The sequence below is a fragment of the Rhinolophus sinicus genome, chromosome 16 (genome assembly GCF_057876585.1).
Source record: "Rhinolophus sinicus isolate RSI-liver-muscle chromosome 16, RSI-T2T, whole genome shotgun sequence".
NCBI lineage: Eukaryota > Metazoa > Chordata > Mammalia > Chiroptera > Rhinolophidae > Rhinolophus > Rhinolophus sinicus.
The window spans coordinates 8,499,329-8,512,500 of NC_142516.1; the positions used below are offsets into that span (position 1 = coordinate 8,499,329).

Genomic DNA, 13,172 nt, shown 5'->3' on the forward strand with positions numbered 1-13,172 from the left:
TGGATTGGGTGTCCTGGCCACTCTGAATCAAGAGCACTGATTAATGAGCACCTACTTCATGCAAGACCCTAGGTTCAGCAACACATAAGCAAGACCTCATCCAGTCTTCACATAGCCCTGTGAGGAACCATCCCCATGTTATAGACGGGAAAGCTGCGGCTCAGACAGGGGAAGGGCGCCCAGATTACTGTGTGGGTGCTGGACTCCAAAGGCCAAGCTCTCCCATATATCCCATGGCCACCACCTGGCCTGGCACACCCATCACCAGGTGCCGTGACATGAGGGGCAACCTGGTTTCCTGGGAGAGCACCACAGGCTGCATTAGAAATCCCCCTTCACACAGCCAACAGTTACTGAGTCACCATCCAGCCCTGGACCACCCACTCTGGGCATCTTGTAGGTGAAGGCAGAAAACCCCAGGCGGAGCTTGAACACTGGTTTCAGGCCTGTCCATGACACTGACCGTGGATACATTCACATGCATCTTAAGGTTCCAAAGACTCCCTCTCATTTCTCTGGTCCTCACCACCCTGTGAGGGAAACAAGGTCCATATCCTTGACCCCTTGCCACACTGGCTCAGAGAAGATGTAATGGTGGGGCGGTTAGGCTTGCCAGCTTAGGGTTGGGCACACCAGGATTGATCCTGGCTGCGGGAGCTTAGGCAAGAAGCTGCCTTTCTCTGAGCAGTTTTCTCATCTGCAAAATGGGGCTAATAAGTCCAGAGGAGATGACATTCACCAAGGACTTAGCCCAGGTCCGGCCATAAGAAATCATCACTGGGTCAACTGGCAGCTGTTGTTTCTCTTTTTGTTATTAGAGGGAAATTTCCCAGACTTTTCCAGCAAATCAAACATCCAGATACTCCCATCTAGGTCAAGCTGAGGCCCAGGAGGACCCTGCAAAATATGGTCGCTAATTTGGGCCAAGGTGCTGCAGTGACGAGGAATGTTTTGAGCTGAGCCTGTGGGACAGTCTGGGGGCTCAAGGCTCGCACAGCCCCACCTCCGCCTGACCTCGCTGCTGGAAAGAGACAGTGAAGAGTGGGATGGCCTTTGAGGGGAGATGAGGGTGTTCCAAAATTTTTAACACATACACCCTCTGACTGAGCAAGTCTCCTTTTACAAATTTATCCTGTGGCAACGATCAAATGTATCCACAGTGATTTCTGTTCAAGGATGTTTATGGAGCATTGTAGGTAAGAGCCATAAACTACTAACATAAATGTCATCAGTAGGAGATTAGTTAAATGTGGACACACCCCTGCCATGGAGTGCAATGTTACCAAATCCAAAGGTTGTGTCTAGGAAGAAAACGGAGAGGCATCAGGTGGACTTCTTTACCCAAAAAAAAAAAAAAAAAAGAAAGAAAAAGAAAGGACAGTAGGAAAATAGTATGTATAGAATGAGGAGTGAGTGTGTGTGTGTGTGTGTGTGTGTGTAATGGAAAACAAGAAAGCCAGAAGGGACTTCTGGTTTCTGGTCTGGCATGTAAAGAGCTTAGAAATTGTCACTTCATCCTACTGTGTTTCCCCGAAAATAAGACCTAGCCAGACAATCAGCTCTAATGTGTCTTTTGGAGCAAAAATTAATATAAGACTTGGCCTTATTTTGCTATAATATAAGTCCGGGTCTTACGTAATACGATATACTATACTATACTATACTGTAGTATACTATAATATAGACCGGGTCTTATATTAATTTTTGCTCCAAAAGACCAAGCATTATGTCTAGGTCTTATTTTTGGGGAAACAGTAACAACAACTGAAAAGCTGAACAAACTGAAAAATCAACAACTCTTCTTAGATCTGTCAGAGAAGTGAGGTCTTAGGGCAAATCACTGCTCCCCAAATTGAAGAGACAGACAGGCAAATACAAAGAATTACAACTCACCAGAGTAGAAACACATGAGCAGAAACCTCTACGGTTTTTTTCAGGTATAAGACCAAAAGCATGATCCATAGAACAAATATCGATAAGCTGGACTTCATTAAAATGAAAAACTGCTCTGTGAAAGACAATAGCAAAAAAATGAAAAGGCAAGCCACAGACTGGGAGAAAATATTTGCAGATGACACATCTGGTAAAGGACAATTTTCCAAAATATACAAAAAACAAAAACAAAATCCCTTAAAATTCAACAATAAAAAAATGATCGATCTGATTAAAAAGTGGGCAGAAGACCTGAACAGACACTGCGCCAAAGGAGATATACAGAGAGCAAATACGTAAAAGATGTTCTACATCATATGTCGTTAAGAAATTGCAAATTAAAACAACTGTGAGATGCCACTACACACTTAAGCAAAGAGCCAAAATTCAGAAAACCGACTCCATCAGATGAGGCTGTGGAGCAACAGGAACTCTCATCCATTGCTGGTAGGAGTGTAAAATGGCTTCATTCTGGAAGACAGTTTGGCAATTTCTTACAAAACTAAACATGCTCTTACCGTATGATCCAGCAAACACCATCCTTGGTATTTACCCAAAGGAGCTGAAAACTTACATCCCAACCAAAACTTGCCCACAGATGTTTATAGCAGCTTTATTCAAAATTGCCAAAACTTGGAAACAACCAAGATGTCCTTTGGTAGGTGAATGGATAACTTTGGTACATCCAGACAATGGGATATTATTCAGTGCTAAGAAGAAATGAGGTACCAAGCCATAAAAAGACACAGAGGAACCTTAAATGCATATCACTAAGGGAAAGAGGCCAACCTGAAAAGGCTAAATACTATATGATCCCAATGATATGATATTCTGGAAAAGGCAAAACTATGGAGACAGTAAAAGAATCTGTGTTTGCAGGGGTGGGAAGAGGGAGGGAAGAATAGGCAGAGGCCAGAGGACTTTTTAGGGCAGTGAGAACACTCTCTGTGATACACTGATGATAGATACATGTCATCACACATTTGTCCAAGCCCATAGAAGGTTGTCACCAAGAGTGACCTCTAATGTAAACTGTGGACTTTGAGTGACAATGACGTGTCCATGTAGGTTTATTCATTTCAACACAAGTACCACTATGATGCAAGATATCAGTCGTGGAGAGGTGCATGTGTTGGGGCCAGGGGTATATGGGGACCCTATGTACTTTCTGCTCCATTTTGCTATAAAACTACTCCAAAAATTTAATTTCAAATTATATATATATATATTTGTAAAGCCTGGAGGAAAAAGAAAGGAAAGAAGGAAGAGAGGGAGAGAAAGGGAGGGAGGGGGGAGAAAGGTAGAGAGGGCTACCTGACTTCACAGTTCCAGAGAGAGGACCTCGCTTCTCACAGGGCAGTGCCTCGCCTCTTGGGACACATTGTTGCCAAAGGCTCAGATGGAGAAAGTTTAGACAAAGAGAAACCTGCAGTTTTAATATGTATGGAGGGACCTGATACAATGAGAGGGAGCTTGAAGATTTTGATGGAGAAAATTATAGAACATTATTGAAAGACATTAAAGAATCTAGAAATTAGTGAAGAGATCTTGTTCATGGATTAAAAGACTCAATATTTTGAAGATATCAATTCTCCTGATGTGATCCGCATCAAAATCACAACAGAATTTTTTTATGGCACTTCATGTACTGAGTCTAAAACTTACACAGAAATATAAAGGGCCAAGAATGGCCAAAATATTCCTGAAGAAGAACAAGGCAAGAGGAATTTCTTTATCAAATATCAAGACCAACTCTAAAGCTCTAGCAGTTAAGCAAGTATGCTGTTGGCACAGAGATAGACAGCTCTATAGCCACGTGTCCACACTTGAAGCGTAACACAAATGACATTGTCAATCGTTGGGGAAAAGATGAACTTTCCACTTCACTTAATGGTGTTGGGTCACTTAGACCCCAACCTCACACCATACACAAAAAGCAGTAACCAAAAAAGAAGACAAAAGCTTTGCTTAAGTATTAAGTATTGTACTACTGTTCATTAAAACACCCTATAGATCAATATGAAACAACATACAAAAATGGGTAAAGGGCTTCAACAAGTGCTTCATTGAAGAGAAAACTCAAATAATCAATAAACAGGTGAAAAGACACTCAACCTCATTAGTAATCATGGAAATTCAAATTAAAATCACTTTGATATGTCATCATCTAACCATGAGGTTGGAAAAAAAATTTTTTTAAATGCCACATATTGACAAGTATGTGGACGTTGAAATCAGTACAACCACTTTAGGAAACAATCTGGCCATCTCTAGCGAAGTTCAAGAGCAGCACTGAAGTTCAACACCAGCAGGTCCACTCTGGAGAAACTCTTGCTTGAGTGTTCCAGAGGAAGCTGAGCAGCTCGAGGGGGCCCTTCACTTCCCCCAGGCTAGGCTAGGTGCGTTCACCTCCCAGGTCCCTTCCTGAGCCAGCGCTCTGGGGGGAGGGTTGGATTCTATACCACCAAGGGTTCTTCCGTCTGTAGGGGCCTTCCCCAAGGCTCCCTCAGATACCCGCCTCCCCACGCACACAGCGGTGTATTATGCAAACTTCCTCTTTCTGGCCCCTTTAGAAAAGGTGTGGACCTCAGACCTAGATCCAAAGGCAGGTCTCTTCCCTCTTAGACCTCTGCTTCCTCCTCTATAAAATGGGCCCTGACAGGGCTCATCCCACAGGGTGTCTGGGAGGCTGCAGCGAACTGAACTCCATAGGGGCTGGGCAGGGAGTGAGCTGTCAGGGTGCTGCACTGGGGTGGGGGGAGTTACTTCCTGTCCTCAGGAAGCACCCCTCTCTCTTGCCTTGACTGGACTTCCACTTCCCCTATGGCCCACCATCCAGCTGTATCTCTCTCCCAGCTTAATTCAACTCATCTTTGCAGAAACTCTCCCCTACCTCCAGCTCATAAAGACCTCTCCCTTTTCTAAGCTTCCGGTCTACCGGCACATCAACAGATATTTCCCAAGAGCTCACCACATAGAAGGCATCATTTCTGGTGTTGGAAGAACTGTGGGAAACTCAAGATTCCCTGGTGGAGAGATCACTAAAGCAGCTATGAGGAAGGAGAAGGGCAGGGAGGGCACCCTGTAACCAGCTCATCCTTGGTAACCAGCAGGACGCCTGGCACATAGTAGATGCTCAGTCAATAATGGTTGAACGTGGAACCAAACAACTGAGATGCATTCAGATTGCACGCACTCAAGCATCTAGGCTGACATGAATGTATTTGGGTGGATACACACACAATCCCACACGCATGAGCCTGTGAACACTGACACATTAAACCCACCTGAAAACACATTCCCAATGCACGGCCCGCTCCAGCCAGCATCCTCACGTACACGAATGCTGCCTCCCGCACAAAGCTCATTTATTTTGATTTATGAATATTACAAAAATAAACCTGAGCATCTTCTTGGGGATTCTGTGATCCCGACACGGGTCCCCACGATATTGCTTTTCGCTCCTGGTTACCTGAAATTAGCAGAGTAATTCGGAATCTGCATCTTTATTTAAAAGAAAAAACTGTAGATGCAGAATTATAAAAATTTAATATGCTCTCAGGAAAATGAAAAATGAGAGGTTGTGATCTCGTCTAACACTTTCAAATGTGTTTATTAATTCATGTTTTAAATCATAAGTTTCATTCGGTGAGAGCCATGCACAGCAATAAGCCCGTTTTAAAATATTAATGAATAAACAATATTTCTCTATTGAAATATAACATGCTTCTTTGAACAATGGACCACCAGTAATAAATCAAAACCAGGAGAAAATTGCATTTCATATTTAATACAAGTTGAACTCTGCCTTTTTATAAATGATATCTTTTTTGTTTAATTGGCGTCAGTTCAGATCTAGCAGATTGCTAATAAAATTCTGGATTTCCATATTTAATGATGCGTACACTTTCTACTGAAATTTTACCAAGAAAAAAGAATCAGCCTTTTATTATCTCCTTAGATGGTGGTGAGAGGTGAGGCCGAAGCCTCAGTCTAGCTTGGAGGGCTGGAGTAGGTGGATTGAATAGGCTGAGCCACTCCCAGGGCCCTCACTGGGCAGCTGACACAGCCTGGCTCACCCCTCTGCTGACAAGAAGTAATCATTCCAGCCAGAGGGGCCAGAGACTGGGTGTCCACCTCTGATCTGGGACACGTGTAACAATTAACAATAAGAAGAGAACCCACCCATCCCACAGGCCAGGCACCATACCCGTACATCAGCTCACTTAATCTTTATGACACCCCTGTGAGGAAGGGAGAAACAAAGTTCCCATTTTACAGCTGTGGAAATTGAGGCCACAGAGAGAGGTGGTGGCATGCCCAAGGTCACACACAGCTGGTGAGTGGCAGAACTTTACTCCAGTGTCAAAGCTCTTCACACCGCATCATGCTGCTTTGAAGGAGATTAAATCACCTGAGCGACAAAGAGCTGGGTTTTATCAACAGTGAGTGAAGTGGGACAGAAGCTGGAATGGCATCAGTACAGGGCAAGTCGTGGACTAATAGGTAAGAAAAGCAGCCGAGCTGGGCCGCTGTTACCTGCAGGGCACTTTACCTGTACCAACTTGCTTGATCCCCCTACAATGCTGGAGGTGGGTGCTTGACAGCTAAGGACACTAGGCACAGGGAGGTTACATGACTTGCCCAAGGAAGCACGCAGGAGCCCACATTCACGTGCACTAAAGCCATGGGGCCTCCCCAGCCATCGGGCCACATTTACCCCCTGCACACCTGTTTCATCTCTGTGATGGCCATGGGTGTGGCCCCTGCAGTGCATTTGGCAGGGAGGGCCCAGCTGTGCACATGGGCTGAATCTGTAACAGTTGAGTCACCAGGGCTGAGGGTGGTCAGGCTTACTGTCCTGGGGTTGGGTCTCCAGGCCCAGCAGAGACAAGTTGCTACCGGTTCATTGGCCTGAAGTGCCTGTGGATACAGCAGCCTTCCTATGGGTGTCCCTGGGGTCCCCGGCTGTTGGGGAGAGGAGCCAATGGGTCTGATGGGGGAAGGCTGGCATCTGTCCCCTTCTCTGCTCAGTTCCCACCTCAGGTTCACCAATAGGGAGTCTGCCCAGCATGACAAGAAGGAGACACTTTGACAAGACAGCCAGGCACAGAGGGTTAAGAATGTGGGTTTGGGCTGCAGACACACCCAGACTTGCACTTGGCCAAGTGGCTTCAGTTTCCTCCTTTGTGAAGTAGAGATAATAATAGAGCCTTCGTCATGAGGCCGCTGTGAGGGTTTGGAGAGAGAACTGAGCGAGCATCCACACCGGCAGCTCCGACGTTCTGCTCACCACGCCCCCGGTCTTCGCACAGGCTTTTCCGTGGCCTGGTCCATCCCTCCCTGTGGCACACCCCCACCCTCCTTCTCCTCCAGGTCTCTGCTCACCTCCAGGTCTGCCCTGTAGCCCAGTTTTTGCTGCACGAGTGAAAAGAAGGGTCTGGTTCCATCGGAGGACACATGGTCTGGGCTCAGCCTTAAAGGACAGACAGGGACAGAGGGATGTTACCAGAAGAGGGAATGAGGAAACTGAGGTCCAGGGAGGTTAAGTCACTTGAGGGCCCAAGGTCACACAGCTGGTAGGAGGCAGAGCCAAGATTCAAACCCATGCCTGGGGGTGAGATCTGCGCACACCCAGAGTGGGCTGTGTGGGCACAGAATGTGGGACTTGGAAAGGCACCCAGAGGGACACAAGAGGCACTCTGCCCAAAATAAAGTACATGTTGGTGCGTGCCCAGGCCCTGCGCGCAGTATTTCTCAGGCATCACAACAGCTACCCTCCAGGTCTGTTTGCCTCCATTAGTTAGGGTGCCAGGCCCAGCCCGGCTGAGTACATGGCTCTTCCTGCCCTCGTCCCCAACCCTGTGATCCAGACACAGATGGAACCACAGTCTGTGACACACGTCCTGTACACACCACAGGGCACACATGCTCAGGTGGCCCAGGAAGCAGAGGCATAGGCGGGAGAGCTGCAAGCTCTAAGGGGTGGGAGTAGGGGGTGAGTTCCCTGGTCACCTCACCCCTGAAGGGACCTCACGCTGGAGGCTAGATGGCGCAGTTCCCAGGAGCTTCTTTATCCATCCCACTACAAGTGGCTGCTGGAAGGCGTCACATGGGGCCTTCACAGGACAAATTCCCCTCTGTGGGAGATCATGGGCAGGTGGTGTCACTTCTTTGAGCCTCAGATTCCCCATTTGAAAATGGGTTAATAATGGCACTGGTTACCTGGGGCTCCATGTGCATTAAATAACGTGCAGAACGTGCCTGAGGGCCAGTCCACAGAGGTGCTCAATAAACTGCCGCTGTCAGCCTAGGGAAGGTCCCTTTCTCATGGCACAACACATGTATTACACCCCAAAGACCACCCCATCTGGGAGATTGATCCCCATGTCACTTTTCCCACACAGGACGGGGTCCGCTCTAGATCACCACCCCTGCCATCCCTACTTCTGGCCGGGGGATGGCACAAGGCCACTGCCCAGCTCAGGGCTAAAGACAAGTGCTCACCTCGTTCGCAAGGCCCCCTGGTCCACTGAGAGGTTTCCACACTGTTCATGTACCTCCATGTGGACGACTGGTACCTGTCCAGTGTAAGGACCTGCTCAGGCGCTTGGGAACATACAGGCATTCTCGTGAGCACACGTGTGCCCTTGTATGTATGGACAGGCCCCTTAGCTTGTGATTGGGTGTCTCAGGTGGTTTCCTATTATCTTCTTTGACCTTGAGAATGGCTTGTGGGGCCCTCACTTCTCTATCTTGGGGTTCAGAAACCCACCAGCCTTTCCAACACCCCCAAGGAGCATTCGCTTCCTTAGCTAGGACTAGACCCAGAATCTTAGCCTCTCAAGGGCTGGGGCCTGATTTCATTCATATCTGGGATTAGCCCCTAACCCATTGCTTGAACCAGAAAAGGTACCTGGTGAAAAATCTATCAAATCAACACATTTCACCCGATTTGGTGTGACTGAAGAACTTAGGGTCCCCTGCCGTGCCCCAATTTCCTTATTTATGAAGATGTTTCTGCCCTCCCTGGCTTCACCAGAGAGAAAACACAAGCAAATGCCTTCTAAACTAGCACATAGGAAAGGAATCGCGATTTTTATTTCGGCCTCCCTGGAATAAAGCTTTAGACTCACACTTCCCTCACGGGCTAGCAGCCCTTGTAGGAATCAAGGTGTAAATCTCCAACAAACACTGGTATGTTTCTCTCAACAGACGGTCCCGAGATAAACCCTGAGATGGTTCTTAGGATGTTTCTGTACTTTAAAGATGTATTTGTGTGTGCATGTGTGTCAGGTTTCCACAGGATATTTTTGCAAAACCACATAGCATAGAGACTGTTTTCTGTTCAAAAATAAGAAAGGCTGACCCATAAGCTAATCGAATCATGCAAATAACTACTTAGCCATGGGAGAGATTCCTGCAGGCAGGCTGAGAGCCCGCGTGACGGAGGACAGCTTTGGAGGGCAATCTATTTTATAAAGTTTACTCTCATAGTATAACTGCCTCAAGATTAATGGGAATGGTGGCCCTAGACCTTGTTTTGCCTGGCTCTACCAACTGAAATAGTAAAACAGTTGTATTTATCATAGACAATTGGCTGCAACTGATTAACATTAATCTGATTTCCTGTGAGTCAATTTCCTTGATATAGTAAACAGGCCTATTACCTGCTACTGACTTATTATAAAGATTTAGGTATTAGCGACAGTTGTGTATGTAAATATATGGAATTTCTAACCATGTGAATCAAACAAAAACAATGTTTAATCTAGTTAACGAATTTCTACTTGGCCTTACATTTTATAAGTTCAGTTTTAAGAGAAGTTGTGGATTTTTTTGGTCCTTTTTCATGGCATCTGAGGCTCACTCTTTTCAGACCAACTTTTGCTTGTTCTTTTCTGGTTTCTTACAGAAGTTATAAAAGGGAATGTGATAAGACTGGTAATTTAAAAAGAATTACAACGAAGTGCCAGATGCATCATTAGGTCAGGGGTGTGAGCTCCAAGGACAGAAAGACCCGGGTTCAAAGCGTTGCCCTTTGTTGTCCTAGGTCTGTGACCTCGTGGCACTCACTTAATTTTTATGAATTTTAGTTTCCTAATCTATGAACATGGGGATGTTTTCCTTGAGGTGCTCTTAGAGCACGAGAATCAAGTGAGGACCTGGGCCGGCAGTACAGCAGCCAGCCAGGAGTCTGCACTGAGCTGTCGGGTGGTAGGGCTGTTCCCGCAACACCCAGCCTCACCGTCATCTCCAAGTCCGTCTCTCACAGGCCACACACTGCCGTGCCCAGGCCTGCCTCTGGATGGGCTCACTCCTTGGCCTGCACTGGCTGGCTCACGTGATGGAGTAAGAAATTTCATCAACATTTAATCATGAAAGCAAAAAGTTTATTCATGTTTGAAACTACATATAACTACCACGAGGAAGACTTTTTCAATCCAGGGTGTAATCCAGTTAGAAAGGAACACGAAACGTTTTTAATACATTAGAATCACCGCCACAAATTATTTTCATGACTCAATCAGTTTCAGAATCGCATACAATACAAAAAGAAAGGAGAGGGGGGCCCCATTACACAGGGTGAAATATACAGTACTGAATACTGAAATCTGAATGCATCACAATTAGTCGCCGCTTTTTTTTTTCTTTTTTTTTATGCATGGATTAGTAACAAGATGAAGAACATTCAAAATGTTTGCTCAGTATTTACAACAGTTTTACTGATCCTGTGTTAAGACCCAATGTTTCCACTCTCGGTTTTTTAAAAGTTGCAAATGCAACCCTGATTTTTCTTTTAAAAGATTACAATGTACATTACATTTTATGAAGGGAAACAAAGAGTTAATTACAAGATGCAAAAAGATAAGAAAGAGACAAACTACAGCGTGAGTATTGTTCAGAGGTAGTAAGTGAGCACTCTAAGCTACAGAACATGTTGAAATTCTATTGGTTTGTATGAGTTCGCATGAGGTAATAAAGCTGTGTTTTGATTGGTGAGATGTATAAATACTCTTTTGCTACACTATATACAACACTCCAGAGAGCAGGGCCTTTGTCAATGCCCAGAGGACGTAGCAAACCTTGACAAGTCTGTGCAGCACCCAGCACACACCGTAAAACCCCCAACGGATCTCGCGTTCACCTCTATCAGCAGCAAGTATCTTCATCTCCCAGAACAAATCTGGATCCATAATTTAATTACCGAGCAGACTCTGGGCACTGGTGCTTTCAGAGAGAGAAAAGATGCTACCAGTCTCTGATCTAATTATAACATAAGCGATCGCAACACAATGTGACGAGGAAGATTCTTAAACACAACCATCACTAACAGAGATAGCCAAACACCTCCTTTATTCCAACTCCATTAGCGAAATGAAAGAAAATCAAAGTCTGCAATGGAAATATGCAAAAGAAGTTCAATTTAGGTGAGGTGAATCTTTGCATCTGCTTAACGATTGAGGTTTAGCATATATTGTACTTTTTACCCTTAAGGCCAAGTAATTGGCAACTGTGAAACCATTAATGTAAAATATTGATAATAAATTATGATAAAATAGCTACAGGACTGTCAACAATGTTAAATCTTGGCCTAATTGGATAAAGTGCTTTTTTAACATTGTGTGTTTTTAAGTATAAATACAAATGATTATGATTCCTTAAAAAACATTTACCAAGTTCTCTAATAAGACAAGGTTTTACAGTAAAGCTGTAGATGGTGGGCTACAAAAACGCTTTCCTTTTCCTCCTATTGCTCTGAATGCACTTATCAAGGCATGTCAGCTCAGGGAAAAGTGTTGCCAGAGATTAGTTAGAGGTATCAGAGTGCACACTTCCTGGGCCTTCTGTAGGAGAAGTCACAGAAGATGGAGTTGTTGCGTCCTGCCAGCCTCCATTAGCCTGAAAGGAGAAACACAGTTCAACGGGTGCATGTCTACATATTAATTCTACTCCCCAATTTAAAACACCCAGATGACAACATGAGAGCAAAGATGCATTAGCAAAATGTATTTTCTAAACCAACTTTGGCAGGACTTTGAAGCATGTGTTAAAGTGGGATTAAATGCATGTAAAACAAATCCATCCCACCAAGTAAAGACTTGTCAATAAATCAGCCTGCTGAAGGAAGGCTTCAGTTTGTCTCAAGCTGGCACGAAGCTCGGCCTCTGATTTGCTGGTAAAGATAAAGTGACATGAAGAGAAATCTTTTAAGAAGGGAGCAGTGGAGAAGCTCAAGGAAACACCTAGGCAAGACCCTGGGCTCTACGAAGTATAAACTTCAGTCGGGCTTAATCCTCGTTTCCATAGCGAAGAGCCTGCCCGCCCTTTTTCCATACACGCCTGACAGCCAGCTGCTATAACCCTTGGAAAATGAAGGCCAGAATTTCCCTCCAAATAGGATCTTCTGGAATGAAAATGCATGAATTGTGCAGGAGCACACACTATTCAAATCTGTATTCCAATTATCTCTAACTGGAACTCCTATTTGGGATGTTGCTACCGCTTTTCACAGGCCGCTGGCCCTTCCTGCCTCAGCCCTGCACCGGCAATAACAGTACTCAGAAACAAATTTGCCTTGTGTCTTGCCCTATAGAGGCAATTGCTGAAATCAATGTCTGATCAGATTTCTGCTGTGGCAGACAGCTTGTCGCTACATATTTTTATGTCAGTCAAGAAGAGGGAGGTGCTGGGCTTGTGAGTTGGGGAACACTGAATGGAAGTGACGGGGAGGAACTTTCTGGAGAGAAGGTGAGGGTGAGCAGGCTGACACCCGGTGCCTGCGGCACAGACTGGCCTGCTGCTGCGCTGCCTCCAGACCCAGCCCTCCGACACCCATGGCAGGTGGGTCATAAGGTCCCCCGGCCCCATGCCTCCCTCACATCCGTCTGCAACTTCTGTGAGTGTGCCCAAAACATCTTTTAGGTCTGTGTCACTAGGCTATTGAGAACTCTCTAGATTCCCCGCTCAGCCTGAATACAGCTGCCGGATGAGCCTTGCGTTAGGCACTTTTCCTTCTCCCCTGATCGCTGTTCTGAGAGAACTCCCTGCTTCTGACTGACTGCAAAGTTCTGCATATAAAGCACCCTGCCTCCCTCTAGGATCACAGAGAAAGGGGGTGGCGACCAAACAACCCCACAGAGGTGACCAGAGCCAAAGGGAAAAGGATTTTCCAGACTTGAGGCATATCAAATTCAGGTGAGGAAAAAATAGAAAGTGATGGCAGTGTATTCTCAAAG

The 13,172-nt window shown here is 45.6% G+C and overlaps 1 protein-coding gene across 3 annotated transcripts in view; it reads right to left on the reverse strand.

The window, feature by feature from the left end:
• Positions 1-10,303: 10,303 nt before the first annotated feature.
• PBX3 (PBX homeobox 3) overlaps positions 10,304-13,172 on the reverse strand; it is a 193,622-nt gene continuing 190,753 nt past the window's right edge. For all 3 annotated transcript variants that reach the window (XM_019728593.2, XM_019728591.2, XM_019728592.2), the window contains one exon: positions 10,304-11,835. Coding sequence is in view for 2 of the 3 variants with exons in the window: in XM_019728591.2 (XP_019584150.1) it covers positions 11,743-11,835 (93 nt within the window). In the remaining variant the exon portion in view is untranslated. The remainder of the gene's footprint in view (positions 11,836-13,172) is intronic.